Source organism: Lepidochelys olivacea, assembly GCF_965140295.1.
Source record: "Lepidochelys olivacea isolate rLepOli2 genome assembly, chromosome: 17".
Lineage (NCBI taxonomy): Eukaryota > Metazoa > Chordata > Testudines > Cheloniidae > Lepidochelys > Lepidochelys olivacea.
The window spans coordinates 7,778,536-7,799,047 of record NC_140427.1 but is presented as its reverse complement, the minus strand read 5'-3'; the positions used below and the strand labels follow the sequence as shown (position 1 = coordinate 7,799,047).

At 44.2% G+C, this 20,512-nt stretch overlaps 1 protein-coding gene across 2 annotated transcripts in view; it reads left to right on the top strand.

Annotated features, from left to right (window-relative positions):
* ACACA (acetyl-CoA carboxylase alpha) overlaps positions 1–20,512 on the top strand; it is a 186,163-nt gene that overhangs the window by 157,009 nt on the left and 8,642 nt on the right. For both annotated transcript variants that reach the window (XM_084650728.1, XM_084650727.1), the window contains 3 exons: positions 1,354–1,466; positions 15,130–15,284; positions 16,508–16,678. In XM_084650728.1, coding sequence (XP_084506854.1) covers positions 1,354–1,466; positions 15,130–15,284; positions 16,508–16,678 — 439 coding nt within the window. The remainder of the gene's footprint in view (positions 1–1,353; positions 1,467–15,129; positions 15,285–16,507; positions 16,679–20,512) is intronic.

Genomic DNA, 20,512 nt, shown 5'->3' with positions numbered 1-20,512 from the left:
CTCCAGTTTGGATCCTCAGACTCATTTTGTTCTCCAACCATTCCATCACACTCAGGCAATTCTGAAGCCAGTCTCTAGAAAAATGAGGCTATTAGATGGTCTTGTAGTCTAGGACTGGGAGCAAGGAGTTTGGGTCTGTTTCTTACAATGCCACAGACTCTCTCTGTGACCTTGGACGAGTCACTTAACCTCCCTCTACTTCAGTTTTCCTCTCTGTAACATGCTTCACAGATGTGTCACGAGGTATAACTACTTATTGTTTTTAAAGGGCCTTGAGATCCCAGGATGGAAGATCTATAGAGTACAAAGTGTTTTAATCATCATCATTGTGATTTAATCCCTGTGCACATGTTAATCTACCACACCTGTTAGTACCTGTCTGAGAATCCCACTTAAAAGGACATATCCAACAACAATGGCCCTTTATCGTCACTCTGTTTTACAGGAGCAGTTCTGCCCTTCATTCACTTCCACCCGACATAACCTGACATTGAAAAGATTCTTACAAACCCTTGCAAGCCAGAACCTCGGAGTTTTTTGTACCATTTAGCTCATAACCCTGTGGAATCGATTGCAGCAATTTCGAGGAGAGTGTATTTCCACTAGTGTGTTCCCAGCTGTATCTTACACTGACAGCTGTGCACGCTGAGAACACATTCTCAGTAATTACATGCAAAGGTGCGTACGCCCCTTTACTGGCTATATCCTGCAGTGCCAGTACAAGTGTGGACTTGCCGCAGCTTTGCTAGACTTGAGAATTGAGGACTTTTGCAAAACCATGTGTAGCTTAGTGACCTGTTGTTGGACTGCAAAAGCTTGTTGCCCAAGTACAGTCTGTGATCATATCCATGGTGAAGCTCTGCTGTACAATCAGAAAGATGCATCTCCCCCAACCTTAGAGCCTCTCCGCTGACCTTTCTTTTCTCTTCTCTCACTCTTTTGCACTTGAAAGTAAAATAGCTTCTGTCTTCTTTGTCAAACCTAGATTCAAAATCATGTGTCTTCGACCTGGGGAAGCAGGTAGCTTCTGTAATGAGCAGCATTATTTTGGCAAGACATTTTCATAAAATTCACCTACAGGAGCTTTTGGAGCCTAAGCTGAAAGGCGCTAAAAGAGTTCCAAATGTTATTTATTAGTACCATATTGCATCAAATAGTATTAGATTGATACGTTTCTATAAGGCCTCATATGCATCTTATGCACATTCTATTTGGTGTTAGGTAAATAATAGCTAAGAGTCTTTCTTTTTCTCAGTACTTTCTAGACAACAAATTGTACCAATCCAGTTTGTGTTTTTCCTTATCTGATGATCTGAAAGTGCTTTTCCTTTCTCTTTTCTCATCGCTGATCAGAGGAGGAGTTCTGGAGCCAGAAGGGACCGTAGAAATCAAATTCCGCAGGAAAGATTTGGTGAAAACAATGAGACGGGTGGACCCAATCTACAGTCGTCTGGCAGAGCGACTAGGTATGTCTGGACTGTATTATTGGCATATCAGTGATCCAGGTATCAGCTAATATCTAATAAGTGTGTTTGTGACCTTTAAAAAGGGGGAACTGACTTACTTTATGAAATTCATGATAATTTTTATTTACTGTCATCCAATTTGGGAGGAAAACCAGATGAGACGAGTCTTGTGTGTTTTCATAGAATATTTTTTATTTTCATGTACATCTACAGCATTTAGTGTGGGTGTGTAGTATTTTTTTAACCAATGAACATAAGAACGGCCCTACTGGGTCAGACCAAGGGCCCATCTAGCCCAGTATCCTGTCTTTCGACGGTGGCCAGTGCCAGGTGCCCTAGAGGGAATGAACAGAACAGGTAATCATCAAGTGATCCATCCCCCGTCAGTCATTCCCAGCTTCTGGCAAACAGAGGCTAGGGACACTATCCCTGTCTATCCTGGCTAATAGCCATTGATGAACCTATCCTCCATGAATTTATCTAGTTCTTTTGTGAACCCTGATATGGTCTTGGCCTTTACAACATCCTCTGGCAAGGAGTTCCACAGGTTGGCTGTGCATTGTGTGAAGAAATACTTCCTTTTATTTGTTTTAAACCTGCTGCCTGTTAATTTCATTTGGTGACCCTAGCTCTTGTGTTATGAGAAGTACTAAACAACACTTTCTTGTCTACTTTCTCTACATCAGTCATGATTTTTCTTTTAAAGAATTGATGGGTTTTACAACAAACAACGATGAAGGTGTCCTGATGCTGGCATTAATTCTCTAAGTATGCTCAGCTCACTCAAAATTTAGTGGGCCAGGTCCTCAGCTGGTGTAAAATTGGTGTCAAATAAACTGGTTCCTTAGGATTGAAATGCACATTTCTAACGTTCTTAGGTTTGGTAAAAGTTTATTTTCACCAGCTCTGAATTTTGGGCTACATTTGACTTGACAGTGGCCCTTTAGAGACAATTAGATAAACCAGACTCCAGCAGATCTTGGGAACCTAGCACAGAGTCAAAGTATATGCACACTTGAAATGCTTTATACTGCTCAGTTAAAGGCTGCAGCGTAATTCCTAACCCAGTCAGTCAAGGCAGGATTTATAGCTGCACTACCTGGAGGTGATTCTTCTGGACCTCCGTGTGCTTGGTGGAAGAACTGCCCCTCTGGTATGAAAGTCTCTAGAGTTGAGGGGAAGGGGAAATCAGATGTGTGGTTAGAGAAGAGTATACGCTGAACAGTCAGCACTTGTGCATGCAGATAAATGGCCCTGCTGCAGGAGCACCATTTTGAGGATATTTACCACAGCAGCACCAGGAAAGGTCCTGCTCCTCTCAAGTTAACAATAAAACCCCCCACAGAAGATGTCTTCCATGACACTGGCAAATTAGTCCAGTCCCGAGCCTGTGTAGACACTGGCCTCGAACAAAAAGGACTGTTTGGTTTTTAATCTCATAGCAGCAGGGAAAAGTAGCAAATGTCATTTTTGTGTTGCCCTTATGAATTTACTGTTGTGTGGCTCGTACCCGATGTCGGTTACATTGAATTCAAGCCCTGAATCCCTTCCATTCCATCAGCCGCTATTAGAAAACAACCCTAAATCATGCTGGCTGTGACCCCTGCACCATCCTCTTTTTGATCAGAGAGAAAAAGGGCAAACATTTTTCTACAAGTGAGTCTCTCTAAAATCCAACGCCAGACTGCGTGGGGGTTTTTTGTTCTTTTTTTTTTCTTTTCCTTTCTCTAAACAGGATAATTACTCCATACACTTTAATTAAAATGACTGCAACACAAGAGCAAGTCACTTACAACTGTACATACAGAGAGCCCTAAAAGCTTCAGTCGCTGATAAGCATCTCACTTAGATGGCTCTTAATTGCTCCCAACATCAGGCGATCATTGCTGTTGTTTTGCCACTAATTCCGTACAATGGCAGGAAAGCCGAGATTGCAGGACACAGCGAATTGCATAATTTTTTTTTGCTGGTTTTCTTTCTGGCCAATTTAAAATTTGTCAAAGTCGGTCTTCTTCTGGATCACTGCCCTTTGATATTTCGCGCACTCCATTTGCCACAAACAAGCCGCGGGGCCGCAGTTCATGCTGACTCCAGCAGAAGCAGAGAAAGCTCCATTTATCTTACACTGCCTGCTGAATTCTTACTCATTAACTGGGGGTTCACTGCCTCTCTTTAACCCCTGAATGGCTGTCATCATTTCTATGGAGCTGCTGGGTAGCGGGGAAGGGGGGAGATCTTCATATACGTGTGTCTTGTGCAGAGGGGTGGGTAAATAGTACAGCAACATTTGTGTTTTCATTCAAGGAACCTTCAGACACTGGATTTTGACTTGCATGTGTGGGGGGCGGGAGCAGGGAAGGATGACAAGTGTTGAATAATTTGACATAAATCTGTCCATTATTAATTTTCTAGCACTATCTCGGAAATCTTCATTAGTTTCATGTTTTATTAAAATGGCACTCAGTGTAACACACTCTTACGTGACCGCGTATACTGCAGAGCAACAGGGCAGGCAAAAAGAGGAATCCCAGTCTTGACTCTGGAATGGCTGCATTCTCTAGAAAGCACGAGTAGCCAGACAGAGCTATGAATACATAGAAATATACGGACAGTGTAAGCAGCAAGCCTACTGGCCACACTTCAGAAGGATATAGGTATTCTATTTTCATGTGGGTTTTTCATAGTTAGCATATGGGAGAAAGCTTTAGGATTGAAACAGAAATAACAGGAAATGAACTTTATCGTGCAGCATGTTCTTTATTACCATCGGGAAGGCTGTACACGTAGTGTGTGATACAAACAATGGGGCTTGGTCCCATTTTAATTGAAGGCAATGGCAAAATGGCTTCCATGGAAGCAGGACTTGACCCTAAATTGTTCCCACTTATCTTATCGAAATGTTTATCTCGTGGTACAATGGAAAAATCTTTTATTCGTTCGGTATGATCTCACCATGAGCAGATTTTATGATAAGATGAACATCATCTTTAATCTGGCCCTTATAATAAATGTCTACCTCTAAGTGTTTTATATAGTTTTAGATGTTGTTTTATATAGAGTTGTACATTATATGTGTGTGTATATTCACACCCATTTATATATAATAATACTCTGTATGAAGTGTTGGATGGGGGACCATTCAGGAGGGATCTGCCCACCTCAGTAGAGCAAAATTTACTTTTCACAGACACGAAAACTGTAAACTGCCATACCACTTTGGGAGCTGAGCCTGTCCCTTCCCATTTTGACCATTGTGACTTCTGATTTACTTCTCCGCTACGTTTGCTGAAGATGGTTCAGAACCCATCTTGAATACCCAAATAACAAAAACTTAACCAAAGTTATACCCACATTAGAACAGCAGTGGCTATAGATAAATTAAGCCAAGCAGTCCATTTTCAGAGGTAAATTTGCATGACAGTTTATTTAAATCCCAATAATACCATGTGCTGATCATTACTTTGCAGCATACATTTACAAAATTATGATGTTTTTCTTTCGCTTTCTTGATTGGCTAAACAATAGCATCATGTGACCTGTTTGTCATTGTGCACCTAGGTCTGGAAAATCAGACAATAGTCAAAAGTCAGGCAGTAGCTATTTTATAGATTAATAGATTCATAGAAATTGAGAGCTAGAAGGGACCTTGAGAGGTCATTTAGTCCAGCCCCGTCCGCTGAGACAGGACCAAGTAAACCTAGACCATCCCTGACAGGTGTGTGTCTAATATGTTCCAGTGATAGAAATTTCACAACTTCCCTTGGAAATCTATTCCAGTACTTAACTATCCTTATAGTTAGAAAGATTTTCTTAATACCTAACCTAAATCTCCCTTGCTGCAGATTAAGCCGATTACTTCTTGTCCTTCCTTCTAGTGGACATGGAGAACAACTGATCGCTGTCCTCTTTATAAAGACTTTTGTCAGGTTCTCCCCTCAGTCTTCTTTTCTCAAGGCTAAATATGCCCAGTTTGTTAACCTTTTCTAAGTCAGTTTTCTAAACCTTTTATCATTTTTCTTGCTCTCCTCTGGACTCGCTCCAGTTTGTCCAGATCCTTCTTAAAGCGTGACACCCAAACCTGGACAAAATACTCCAGTGAGGCTTCATCAATGCCTACTAGAGCCGAACAGTTACCTCCCGTGTCTTTCATTTGACACTCCTCTTAACGCACCCCAGAATAATATGTCTCTTTCGCAGCTACATCACATTGTTGTTTCATGTTCAATTTGTGATCCACTATAACACCCAGGTCCATTTCTGCAGTACTACTGCCTAGCCAGTCATTCCCTATTTTGTATTGGTGCATTTGATTTGAACCAGTTCACTAGTAATGTACTTTAGAAAAACAAACTGAGTAATGGAAGTACATATATCCCATTTTGGGGGGAATTGTCAGGCAAGTTACAACCCCTTATGCTCAACAATCTAACCCTTTATTGCTCACTTCATTTTAAGTGGACTCCTAAAGCATGTGTGAACCCCTTATGCTTAACAATCTTCTCCCACTTTGTATTTAGCTCAGATGCTCTGGTTACCTTCTCCAGACCCAAGGAAGAGCTGTGTGTACCTTCAAAGTGTGTCCCTTCTATCAGCAGAAGTTGGTCCAGTAAAACATATTACCTCACCTTCTTTGTCTCTCTCAAGATTTTTCTGTCATTCTTTTTCTGTGTTGTAATTAACCAAAATACCAATTATTTTCCTGAGCAATAGTTACGTAAAATATTTCCCTTGAGATCATCCTTCACCTGCAAAATGTGGAATGCCAATCAGCACTGGTCACTTTTCTGGTAATATTGTACACTGGTTGCCTTTTTAACTGGTTCTGTGTGCAAACATTGCTATCACTAAAAAATTGCTGTTAATCCAGAATTTCACCTTTCCTGACACCTGCCCATATGATAACTGTCCTTTGGATTTCCCTCTCTAGAAAGTGGGAGTTGGAGGGGAATTCCCATAGGTATATGATTTTTATGGGACATATGATACCAATTTGGGGGGAGGGGAAGGCTGTTTGTATTTTGCACTTTGTATATGGTCCTACAACCTATTATTTCTTCAAAGTTTTGGTTTGATACGTTGTTTGCTATATTTTAATTTTAAATAATCATGTTTTGAAAGATCTTGGCATGTGGGTGGGAATTGGTTGCAGAGGATTGTGTATTAATGTCACTGCTCTTGGTCAATAATCTATTGAAAGAGCATAGTTTTAGATGCTGTGCAATTCCCGGTCTTTGAAGCTCATCCCATCCCTTCCGTCCTCAGACATCCCATATTTAACTCCACAGCAAGTCCGAGTTAGTGCTTGTCAGTGTGTTAACGTGCATCACAGGTGATTCTGGCCTGTAGTGGTGCTTCATGTCTGCTAGTTTACTTGATCCTAATGCAAGTCCTTAGGAACAAGAATAGTTGAACTGTAACAGTATAAAACCTTTTTGTGTATTGCAGTTGCCGAATGACATTTCTGACCAATCTCTTGAGCATCCCCAACCTTCACTGGTATTTCACGTTGCATCTTTACAGCTTGAATCCTACTGACTATTTAGAGAAGTGATTGCAAGCAGCCACAGGTTTAAAAAAAAAAAAAAAATCTGCACTCAAAAACCCTGCATTGCCACAGACTTGAATAGGCCTGAGTGACTTCCCCTTTAGAGCTGCTCCCTGCATGTCAGAGGTGAGGCATGCTGGCAGGGCAGCATGGGAGAAGCTTGCACAGTTGCTGAATCTGTTGTGTGGTTAAATAGGACACATCAGGCTCCAGCCTTAGGGGGGGAAAATCTCTCCTGTGTGAGGAATTTCAGGGTGAAATCATGTTTGTTGTTGCAGTTGAGGATGTTAGATGAGGTCATAATCTGACTTAAAATGGACACCTCATTACATCCTTATATGTGGAGTGGCTACCATGTGTTCATAATACTTACTTCCTTCGGACCCATTTCAGTAATCCATCCCTGTTCAGCTACGCAGTTCAGCATGTGTGTCAGTGGGACTTGCGCATGTCCCTTGCAGACCAGGGATGGACTTAAGCCCAAGTTTAGATGCTTTGCTGCGGTGGTGCCTTAATGTTCTTTCCCCTAATCACCCTCAGAAAACCTTCAACATAGTCCTTTTAACACTCGGATAGGTGAGCGCACACATCTCTGCGTTGCCAGTTAGTCACTGGTCCTGGGATCCATTCGACTTTCCACTGGAGACAAGTGGAGCTGGGCCCTCCTGGATTGTTAGGGGGTCAGTCTAGCCACTGGGTAGAAGGCTTCGCTTGTTTTAGTCCAGCCTCAGCGAGGTTAGATGCTGTTTTATGATACTGAGTGTGTTTTGCTCAGTGAAGATATTATCAGTAGGAGTCTCATTTACACCAAGGCTTTACCCCACTTTGGAGGTGTCATGCAGCCCTAAAGTGAGTGAGGTTCTGTCTCAGCAAGGCGCTGGGTGAGAAGCTGGAGGTTGGGCTATTGCCCACATCTTTGCTGGCATACATGAGAGGTGACGGGAAGCAAGTAGAGAAGCTTTACTGCGCGAGGCTGGGCGGAGGGGAAAATCCCCCATATTAATAGCTGAGAAACCGTAAACCATCAAATTGATTCAGAAGCTGCCCAGCTTTCTGCAATCAGAGGGAAGCTACAATAACATTTCTCGAAGTCATTTTGTCTAACCTGTTAAACTGGTCATATTTAAAAAAAGCACTTTGCTACTAAATGTTATGGGAAGCCGTGATTCATGGTCCCGCTGAGCCATTTCCATCTGGCAGGAACTTTATTAAAGGCAGCCTGAGCCCTGACATTCTAGCAGGTTGTAATCACTGCAGGACACTGTGCCTGTCAGTGGCTCTCTCTCTGAGACATCTACACGGGAGGGAAGAGCTGAAGCATTGGCTTGTTACCCCAAAAGAGGTTCTCTGGTTAATGGGACACAAATCAAAAGAGTTTTGACGTTGCTTTCTTGGCTGCAATTTCTTCCCTTAACTTTTGGAGAGGAGTATAAATTGATATTCAATATCTGAGCACTTTACAGGCTAGGTCTCCCTATAGATATATTACCGAGGCTTTACCATTTGTTTGCTCAGGGAGGGCAACTTCTTTGAAGTCTTCCTCTCTGATCGCAAGCTATAAAGCATGCACACCTATCCCTGTGCAATGGGTAGAAGCAGGCTTTGGGAGGAGCTTCTCCTTCAGACTTGGAGTTTATAAAGGCCTTCTTTAGTTAACTGTTGTGGTAGCCCCTAGAAGCCTCCGTCAGGGATTGGGGCCCCAATCTGCCAGGTATCGTGCCTACAAATAACAAAAAGATGGCCCCGACCCAGAGTACCCAGTGCTTTTAAATATAGCTAGCTCCTTACATGGGATAGTGGTAATATCTTAACACTGTGGTCCTCAAAGTCGGGTGAGCCTTTCTGTTCCCCTCTGGGTGTGGATAGCAGAGGAATACTCGGGTGAAGTGGTGTACGTTTGTCAGGGTTTCATCGGTCTGGTTCACAGAGTCCAGGCAATATTTACCTCTTTCATTTTGGGAAACATTTTGGGGCAAGTATTTCCGACTAGATGACCTCCTGAGGTCCCTTCCAACCCTGATGTTCTATGATTCTATTCAGAGTTAACCAGTTTTTCCTTACTTGTGTTTGTTGCATTTGAATGGAGGCTTTTAGCTTATTCATTCCTATCGTTTTGCGAAACATGATGCTGTGGTGATCATTTTTTATTTGTAAAGTGCCAGCCGCAGTGTTACTTCAGTAATACTCACTGCAGCGACTGTCAAGCTAGCTTTAAAGCACCTAAGTATAGATGGACAAAAGACGATGTAGATTATAAAGTCTTGTTGTAATTGTTGCTACTATTAGAAGATAAAGGCTACAAAACAGTAACATCTTTACATGTCCAACGCTGGGATATCCAACTGGTGTGGTCAAATCAGAGCTATATATATATAAACATATGTACATATACACACAATTATATATACACGTGTGTGTATAACACGAACATGCACAAATTTTATTTTTTATTTATATATATATATATATATAGTGTGTGTGTGTGTGTGTGTGTACACACACACACACAATATATATATGTACACACACACACACACCCCTCCACACAGGGTCCAAAACTGTAAAGTAATCTGCAAATCCAAGCCAAAACTCTCATTCATGATTTCATGACACGCAACCCTCTGCCAACAGAATAGCCCTAGGCTCTCTGTTAGGGCAGTGTTCTGCATCCCCTGCCAGCTTAGGAAAGTCACAAACTCCCTTCTTTTAAATCTTAAATTAAATCTTTATTAATTTTGTGCATGTCAGCTGCCACCACTGGCCCTGGTTCCTTAGCTAATATACCTCTTCATCAAGACTCTGAAATTAATTTTATGACTTTAGATTCCAGTATTTTTCTTCCCTTCCTTCAACCCCCCTTAAATCTTCTTAGTGTTGATAGTTTCATGCACCACCTGCCCATCGAGAGCTGCTGTGCTATATTTATTTGCCTTTAAGTATAGCAGTTTTAGAATGTTTCTTCTTTAGTGTACACATCTATTGGTAACCTAGCTCCATACACACAGATTTATAATGGGAGGCAGTGTGGCCTGGTGGACAGAACACTGGACTGGGGCTCGGGAGACCTAAGTTCTCTTCCTAGCTCTCCCTGCTGGGTGGTCGTGGGCAAGTCACTTCTCCCTATGCCTCAGTTACACCATCTCTAAAAAGTGGGCATAATGCTACTGAGCTCCTGGGCAAAGCGATGCAAAACGCCGTTTGAGAGCTGTTATAATCGTTTTAAATTTGACACTTGGATTAAATATTCTTGGATAATTCAGCTGTTTCTGTAGAGCCAAAGAAGCACCTGATGTTTTGTTTTTAAAGCAGCTTTCTTGCTGGGGTAAGGTTCTTGGATGGAGGCTTCTCTTTCTGTGAAATAAAAACAAACAACGCCCTGGCTTTCTGAAAAACCCCAAGGCTTCAAGATGTGGCTAGAAAAGAAAGAAACCCATTCCAAGATATTTAATTGTACAGGGGGCTTACAGGATTGATCGAGAGCTTAGCTTTTTACAATAGTCCAGTGAATAAGAAATGCTCCTGACAAACGATCAATGATAGGATAATCACTCTTTATCCCCCCCTCCTCATTGTTACCTTCTTTCTTTCAGGAGAACAGGGTTCAGAAGTCAAAAATCTTTATAGACGCTGCTTTTAAATTAAGCAGAAAATAGACATTGACATATTTGTTAATCTCACCTAAATCATTACTGGGCCTAGCTGGTTTGTCTGTACAAGAGAGTGGCAGACAGCCTAGAATACATGAGTGTTGCTGGCTTAAGTGCAGACAGATGCTGCCATTTAAAGTGTGTAGAGAAACATGAACTTCAAACAATTCTTTTTTAAATTCTTCAGCTATCAGACGCCAGGGCATCTTAGTTAAAACCTCCCCACCATCCTTTAAAATGCTTACGTTGAAGGCCATTTAAAAAACTAATACCTGAGCTGAAAAAATTACTGTATACATGAGCTGCGATTTTTATGAAGCGAAGACACAGTCTGAACTTGTTGTCTTAAAAGTCTCAGTGTGTGACGGCATCATATTGAAAACCACAGAGATCTGACAAGACCGTATCAGATCGAATATACACGCATGCCGTACAGAACAGACAGGACAGTGTCTGTCTGCAGGATTCAGTAAGGGCCTGATTCAAAAAATGCAGCCCCAGACTTGAGAACAGAGCAGCTGGGAGCTGACTCCAGTTTGGCTGCGTTCACAGCTGCGCTCTGCTTCTCCAGTTTGATTCCAGACCCTGGCCCTTTCAAACGGGACAGTTTATGTGGCACTGCATGGACCAGAGGAGTGACAGTCACCTTCCATATCACCCAGCCAGGAAGCATGACAGCCTGACAATAGCTGATCTCCTTTCATTACAGTTGATCCCATTGACATTGCTTCACAAACAGTAAAGAGCAAAAAGCTAGTGGCATTCACATAGACCCCGACAGAATAGCGACAGTATTAGAGGAAATGCCAACAATGAGGAAAGGAATGTTGTCCAGTGGCTAGAGAAAGGGGGCTGACAGTCAAGTCTCCTGGCTTTTATTCCAGGCTCTTCTATGTTACTAGGTTACTTAACCTCTTTCTGCCTCACTTTCTGCTCTGTACAGTGAGAATAATTGTGCTTGCATATCTCTCAGGGGCATTGCAAGGTGAAATTAATCAACGTTTGTCTAGCCTTTTCCTTGGTGGGTGGGGGGAAGGTGCTATAGAAGTGCAAAGGAGGGACATTGTTTACTAGGGCTTTGAGTGAGACTTATCCATGACCTGGCTTCAGATTGCCAGTAACCCTAGGTTTAACCCCCCCCACACACACACACACTATCTAAAGCTGTGAAACCTACAGCAGGAGCTTCAGAGCCTCTGCTCAGGCCCCAGTGTAGGTGGGAGGTCTGGTAGCATGTAATTTGGCTCAGATTGCGCGCTGTGCTCAAATCGAACCAAGGCTGGCGTTAAGTCCCTCTGCACACACGCCTACTGTGCGTGTCTTTGTGTGGCTGTGGGAGAGAAAGAACCTGCTCTCCTTGCACTGGGTTTGGGGCCAGTCTTGCCCTGCAATAAGTGAGGGCAACTTCAAAGGAGCTGCACCTGCTTACACCAAGGCTAATTGTGGCCCTTGACTGAACAGGGGAGAATTCAGGTTCTCAGTCCCATGGTGGAGTGGTTGCTTTTAGGAATTATTTTAACAAGTCATTCTCTGTGGGGAGGAGGAAGGCGCTTTTTAGGTCTCAGTTGAAAATGAGTTTGGTTGGATCCTGATCTCTGTTAACACTCAGTGCAAAGCCACCTCACAGCTCTTGAGCTTTGTATGAGACTGTCCTCTGGCTGGAAACAGCAACGGGATGCTGCAATCCTATGTAGGAACATTGGCAGAGCGGTCGGGGGCGGAATCATAGCCCACCTTATGCCTTGCTCAAGTTAGTTCTTCTGGTTTCTTTCACAAGGCTACATTCTTCCGAACGTTTTCATTTTATTTCATTTAAAGGAACATCATTTCATTTTGAGCGCAAAACTTTAAACTAAACAGCTCGACGGGACAATATCATTTTGACACATTTGTCCTCATATCCTCCAAGTTCATATGGGATCTGTCGCTAGACAGTGTGCTTTGATTGGCAGCAAGTAACTCAAATGAGTGAAGTGTTCTGTGACCTTTTGCAATGTCGCTGAATGTAACTTGTGCCACCTCTGTAGTGAGACTGTGAAAACGGATAGGTACTCATCGGAAACAAATGCTAGGAAAGTGTAAAGTGTGCGTGTGTGCATTAGACATTAATTTTGTCTGTAGTTTTAAAAAACTAAAACACTCTGAGACATTGTTAATTTATGGGGATGTCCTGTCATTGTGTCACCTAAATCATGGCCTAATTCATTGGCATTTAAATCATGTTAGGAGAAGCTTTCTGTCACTTAGTTTAGAAAGGTTTCTTGCTAACATAGTTTGACTGGCCAGTGTAGATCAAGCAGTACCATTTTTTAACCAGTTCTAGGGAACATTGAAGGAGCATTTATCGGAGCCCCAAAAGTTGCAGGTGTCGATAAGACCGAATGGAGGTGCATGTGAAAGCGAAAGGCAGTCTAGGTGGGAACGCGGTTACATTTAAAAGAACGGGAGTTGAAACCCAGCCTGGTGATACTAATTGCTGATGGTCTGAGCCAATATTATAGATTTGTCTTTGCCAGATGGCTCCATCAATACTGTAATCCATAAGGAGTTTGCCTTCATGTAGTACGAGATGACACTTCCCGTCATGCTCAGGAATATCTAGTCCTGCCTGTCTTTCCAGGTGAGGCTGCTAACTTTCCAAACCAGAACCTGGCTGCAAGCTGCAGCCTCGACAGGAACCTGGTTTGATCTACACTAAGCTCTGGCCTGTTGTTGCCTGTTTGGCAAGAATGGTTTTCAGTCATTCTGGTCAGGCCCTGGGGGTGGGCGTCTGTCCCAGTGAGCAGCCCCAGAGGTGAAAAGCCCACTGAGTCAGTAACACAGACACAATGACCTGGTGAAGACTGCTCTAATTAGAGAGTGTTTTGTACAAACTGGAGGTCAAGAGTGTCAGCGTGAGATCAGTGTTGACGGAGTTCTGCACCCTCGCGGGCTGGAGAGCATATTATAGGCCTAGATGACAATAGAGCTTGGTGCATGGCTGGGTCAGCCTGGAGAGCTCTCGTCTGATTGTCCCAGTGCGAGGGGCGAGCACCTTCCTTCTCTGAAGAGCCGTGCCTGTACACTCACGTATTCCACACCAGCAGCGCACTGTGTGCGAGAGAGACAGGGCGTCTGCTCGGTGCTACTGCACGGTACACCAAAGAACAAGACAGGATCCTTTTCTCATTCAGGTGCCAAATCTATGGGATAACTACCTACTGCACTTGGATGGTTCCGGGAGGAGCTGTCTTTCTGGAATTTAGGCAGAGTTGGGGACCTCAGCTGCTGATTTCCGATCCAAAGATTGGTGCTGTTCAGATCAAGTTTTTGGTTTGGCCCATTATGATGAGGGTAGCCATCTGCAAGCTTTGGACCAGGGTCCTGAGTTAAGGGGTGCAGGGAGCTGACCCAAACCCATCAACCCCCCCTCTTTACTTTCAGCAATAAGAGAATTCTAGTTCCTAACCTCCCTTCTGGAGAAACAGTTACCTCCTTATGTGCTCAGATGACCAACACTAACAACTGAATCCTCACAATTGCCTGGTAAAGAAGGTAGATTACTATTGTCCTCATTTTACACGTGGAAAACTGAGCCCCGAGGCCACCCAGCAAGTCATCGCAGAGCCGGGATTGGAACGCAGCACTCCCAACTTCCCAGTCCTGTGCCTGAACTTCTAGCCGAGGGGTGGCCAACCTGTCGCTCCGGAGCCACATGCGGCTCTTCAGAAGTTAATTTGCGGCTCCTTGTCCAGGTACCGACTCCGGGGCTGGAGCTATGGGCATCAACTTTCCAATGTGCTGGGGGGTGCTCACTGCTCAACCCCTGGCTCTGCCACAGGCCCTGCCCCCACTCCACCCCTTCTCTCCCCTGAGCCGGCTGTGCCCTTGCTCCTCTCCCCCAGAGCCTCCTGCATGCCACGAAACAGCTGATCGGGAGTGGGAGGCACTGATTAGCGGGGCTGCCAGTGGGTGGGAGGTGCTGGGAGGGGGAGGAGCTGATGGGGGGCTGCTGACGTACTACAGTGGCTTTTTGGCAATGTACATTGGTAAATTTTGGCTCCTTCTCAGGCTCAGGTTGGCCACCCCGACCTAGCCACACTGCCTCAGTAGTCACAGGAGTTCTTGGGAGATACATTGTTGGAGAGGAGCTGGGGAAGGCAGCCGTAAAGAAAAAGCAGAGAGGAAGAATGCACTATGGATTGTGTGTTGTGAAACGCTAGGCAATGCACAGTCCCTCATGGACTAAAAATGTCATGTTAAAGAACATTGCTGCTTATCAACTACTCCTGGGAAACCAAAAGCCAAAGCGCCAGTCCAGAGAGGAAATCTTACCCCCAAAAAAGCATCTAAGCAAATACTGTGTTGAGATCATGTAACGTGATTACAGACAATAAGCAGGAGGTCTGTGGTCTCCCAAAGCTGGGGTTCTTTGCACACACCTGTTTTAACCTTTCCAGGGTCTCTGACAGGCAGCTTTGTCTGATTCCAGGCACCCCGGAGCTAAGCCCGGCTGAGCGGAAGGAGCTGGAGACCAAGCTGAAGGAACGGGAGGAATTCCTAATTCCCATTTACCATCAGGTGGCGGTGCAGTTTGCTGACCTGCATGACACGCCAGGCCGAATGCAGGAGAAGGGAGTCATTACGGTAAGTATAATGGATCCTTTCTTAAAGGCCCAGCACGTGTACATGCACTGAATGCAGCCAAGGACATTGTCACAGACTGAGATGAACAGTGCAGCCATTTCTGAAATCTCCCAAGCCCCAGCCCGTTACTGATAGAGCAAAGCAGGATCAAAGACTCGTGCACCCCACAGGCACCCAGGAAACCTCATGCCCAAGTGCCCTCTCCCAACAGACCTTGCCACAGCAGTGTCCCTCTCTAGTCCCGCCCTCTGCCTGAGTTGGGCCAGCTCCTTGGCTTAGTACTAATGTTTTGTGGTCCCACGCTTTCATTTGTCAGCCTGCAACCAGCTGATATATTAAAAAACTGACCAGACACTTCCCTTTCCAGTGGCAAACTCTTCATTCGCAGGCAGATAGGAAGGAAGTAAAGACCCTAAATGGATGCACCCTGTGGTCTTTGGCTGACCCTGTTTGAGCAGCAAATAGAACAGATGGGCTATAGCAGAATAGTAAAGTCCAGCTCCATTGTCGGAGCTTTAACCTTGGCTGAGTTAATCGGCCAGATCGCTTTTCAAATGCAGTCTGAATTTTATTTTCCCTGGGGAAGTTTGGAATGTGGAAGTGTTGGGGATTTCCCTCTGAGGCTGCTTGATTCTCATGATGTGCTGAGATAGCTGTGTCCCCCGTTGGAGAAGAGAAGAGAGTTTAGAAGGGAGTGGAGAGAACAGAGGGGCAGGAGGCCGGGTTAGTATGACACGGTGGGAGGTTTCAAAGCTCAGCACTTGGAATACTTTTTGCCATTGTGGTTTTGTTTTGCAAGCAGCCTAACCGAACATATCCAAGTCTGAGCCTTTCCCCAGTCCCTGCCTTTATACCCGCTAGGGGCTAAGGGAGCACATGCTTCTCTGTGAGCAGAGGTGGACGTAAGGGTAAATGGACAACAATCCACCAAAAGTTTGCTCTCTGGTCCCCTCCCATAATAGACTCTCCCTTCCACTCACCTTCTCGCCCCAAATGGGTACAACATTCCTCCTCTCTTACATCTCCATTTTCTGCCCAAGTGAGCCAACACACCCCAGCAATCAGCTATGCACTGCCCTGCTACTTTGCTACACCTCTGAGCCCCGCTCTGATTGCAGTAGCCAGGTCCCAAGGATCCCGCCTTAATCTGTGGGAGTTAAATATGGCTCTGGGTTTTCTGATCTCACTCATTTCCCCTCCTTCCCCATCTGGATCTTGCGCAGGATGTTCTAGAGTGGAGAACCTCCCGTACTTTCTTCTACTGGAGACTAAGGCGTCTTCTGCTAGAAGACTTGGTCAAGCAGAAGATCCATGATGCCAATCCTGAGCTGACAGATGGACAAATCCAGGCCATGCTGAGGCGCTGGTTCGTGGAAGTCGAGGGGACAGTAAAGGTAAAGCAAAGAGTTTCCTAAGGCCATGCTGCTCCCTGGTAGTACCCAATTGAGTTCAGTGGCCTTGCACCAGGGACAAACTGGGTCCCTGGTTCTAATAGCAATGCCCTGCATGATTGACTGTGCAGAGATGGGGACAGTGGAGTGAAGTCCAGAGGCATTCCTGATGGCTCCTTGAAATCGGGCTGCTAGGAACAACAGGGCAGCTGCATATTCCAAGCCTGAGGTTGTTCTCTATGGATGACAAGATGTGGGAAATGCTGGGTCTTTATAGCAACATGGTCAAGTGTGAATACGGAATAGGTCAAAGAGGCAAAAGGTTTTCCCAAGTGTGGTGTTGAAGAACATGCCATTGGCAGCCCATGTTCTTGCCGTCCATTCTTATAAGTTCCTGGCTCTTGTAGCAGAAAGTCTTTGCTTGCTTCTCTCCCCACCCTGCCCCCCTTCAGAGGTTATAGATGTAAAATATCCTTGAGCACCTACATTGCTTAGGCAGGATTTGTGTTTTCTGTAGGAGTGATGCATCCCAATGGGTGATGTAGGATATGCCATTAAAAAAAGAACCAAGCTACAAGAAGAGGAAAGCACGTTTGGAAAATTAGTCCAAACATACTGATTGGGAGTATTAAGTATGAACATGACATTTGTCTGCTATAGCTACTTAAAACACAGCCTTGAGCCGAACTGTCTGCAATGGCCTTCGGCAGAATTTCCAGTGGAAGCTGGCACTAGAAGTTTTGCAAGTGTAAAAGGAGGCTTAACAAAGAGGAGTGTTTTCTGCCCTGAAGAGGTCAGAGGGCCGGCTAGCTGTAAGATTTCCTGGGAATGGGAAGAGAGCGCCTGCTACAAAGAGCTGCTCTTTCTCAGGGCTTGGGCTTCAGTTCAACTGCAGAAGAAATATAACATTGACCACCACAGTTGATATTAACTGGGCTCCTTGTTGGCAGCCTCCACAGAGGCCAAGGACTGAATGGGCCATGGAAACAGCACCCCCTTTTACCCTCAGAGGTGGCCTCTCCGGGTCAGTGCTGGGACAGTATGTGGGGAAAGCTGCATACTGTACTATGTGATAACTCCATGGATCTGCAGAGGATCAGTCTTCAAGGCTGTCGGTTCAGCCCCTTTCGTAAGCACTAAATTCACATTTATAATGCAGCCTGCCAACCTAGTGGAAAGGGATTCTTCACTATATAAAGGGAGTAACATAGTGGAAAGGGATTTTATATGTATATAATTAATGTTCTCCCCTGTCCCCTGCATTTAGTCTATATATTGGGGGTGGGGAAGAAAGAGAACATAACTAATTAGCCACTGGAATCCCCAAGAATGTGAATTATTCTGTTTCCATCATTTGAAATGCAGAAACTATACAGAATGTTCTAAAATGATGGCTCAGTATTTTTAATAAATACCCAGTTTGAATAATGTAAATGACTGAATTCCCTCCTCCCCTCCAAACTGTGTGAGAGAGAAAAGGGGGGGGGGGGACTCACTCTTGGCGTGAGACCTTTATATCCCAAGTTTCAGTTCAGAGTGGGCATAGATTAGGCAGATCCCTGAAAAACGAGGGTCTATTACAGGAGGTGTTGAAGAGCCTTAAATACAGCAAAGATTGTCTGCCTTTCAAATAGTGCACACTTTTGCCAATGGTTTTACTCCTCTGGAAAATAGCTCATGTTAATTACTTGGATAAAACCCCTTAACAATGAAAAAATGTTTCCACACTTTCCCTTTTCTTCAGAATACTTTCTTCTCCTTTTTGAATTCTTGTGTCATCATTCAGCCCCTCTTGTTCTTCCCCCCACCTTTTCCCCCCAAAAAGAAGAGGAAATGCCAAAGGAATTTCTGAGACATTGTGACCGTAGAAGTGAGTGATGTAATTCTTTTGTTTCCCTTGGAGAAGTCTGTTACGGTGTTGTAGCTGAAATCACAGGAATTGCCAGCTTGCAGATAGTGTGGCAGTCCTGTCTGCCATTCGGGTGCAGAGCTTTAGAAAGGGTTTGGAAATAAGGTAGAGTTGGAATTTCAAAATCTGTTGAGAGCTGCAGCGGTTAGGGGAAGTTGTGATGCCCTTACAAAAACTGAGACCTCGCTGCATTTGGCTGTATCAGCCTCATTAAATGTACCCCGTCTGGTGCACAGCCAGTCTGCTTACCCAAAAGATTATTATTGGCAGCATGAGTCAATAATACTTAAAATGCAACTGGCCACTAGTCGCACAAAAGATACAAATTACTAAAAACAATTATTAATTTGTATGCCAGTAGCACCTAAAGGCACCAACTATAACCAGGGCTTCATTGCGTTTGATGCTGTACAGACACACAGTAAAAGGGAGCGCCAAAGAGCTTACAAGGTAAATAGACAAAGGCTGTGACATTATCCCCATCTTACAGACATGGAAACTGAGGCACAGAGAGTTTAAGTGACCTCCCTAAGGTCTCTCACACAATCTGTGATATAGCCAGGAACTGCTGAACCCAATCTCCTGAGTCCCGGTGCCTGAGCCCCCGGACCATCCTTTCTCTCTTGTTGAGGTTAAACATGGTGGGAATAAATTCTCTTTTTTACATCTAGAGATTTGTGTAGAAGTGGCTGCAATGTGGTTGTAATACCCTCTGATCGATAACTGGTATTTTAGTGTCTATACAAGTCATATTAAGACATGAATAACAATATTTGGCATCTAAATAGCACCTTACAAATGTTCATTAATGCTTGAAAAAACTGCATAAAGCCTGGGCTGACATTCCCATCTTAGAGAAGGATGCACAAGGCAAAGAGGGACACAGTCATTGTGATGCTGTTCTACCTACATTGCACACACTGTTTCTATCCATCACCAGAGCCTGTTAAGGAAGACCACTTCCAGCTCTGCAGAGCAGTCTCCTAAAGCCCCTTTTGGGCCTCTGATGTAGAAGCTGGGGCGGGGAGGGTAGTACTGAATAATGTGCAAAATCTTGTACTGTGCCAGCAGTACTGAGAGAGGATCTGTTATCTTTATGCAGTTCTTGATTTTTTCCAAAGGAGCGATGTGCCGGTCTGGCACCTATCCCTGTTTTATGAGGCCATCCTACTTCTTGCAAACTAGGAAAGCAGTACAGTGGTGTCTCAAACTTCCTCTGGGGCTGTCCATAAGCTGCTTCTCCTTAACAGGCTGCTAAAGGTGATAGAGAGCGGTGGTGAGAGAGAGTTGTGGGCAGCTCGCGAACAGGAACTCTTTCATGTTCTGGCCCATTGGCTTTATTTCATCTGATCGTTTTGTTATTAGTTTTTCTTTCTTTCCTTCCTCTTTTTTTAATTGCCTGAATTCTGAAGTGGGCAATCTTTGAAAAAAATCTCTGAAGCTCCTGTTTGAGACTTTAAAAATAAAATAAAAATCTCAAACACTCTGGGGCTCTGAAAGGGGAGGAGAGAAAAAGTTTTCTCTGGAGGGCAGCAGGCTTTCCAAGGTAATGTCTGAGCATCTTTAGAAGCGGGCATCTCGTTAGCTAATACATTACACCAATCAAGGAGAGTTATCTTAAGCCACAATTAATCTGCTCCCTGGCATATGTTGATAGGAAAGCATCATGCTGTTTCTTAATTAAAAGCAAACGGATTAAAATGATTAATAAGAGTATTAAATATTCTCCTAAACTAAAAGCTTTGGGATTCTTGGGTAAATCTAGCTTTACGCAGGTCTGCAAACCAAAAGGCATTTACTGGGGTTTTTTTCTCCTTCCCCTGAAATCCTCATAAGCACCCTACTTTGTATGCAGTGGGCATTTCTTTCACGTCTAGCAGCAGAAGCAAGGAGCAAAAACTAGCAAGTTTAAAATAATAATGAAATAA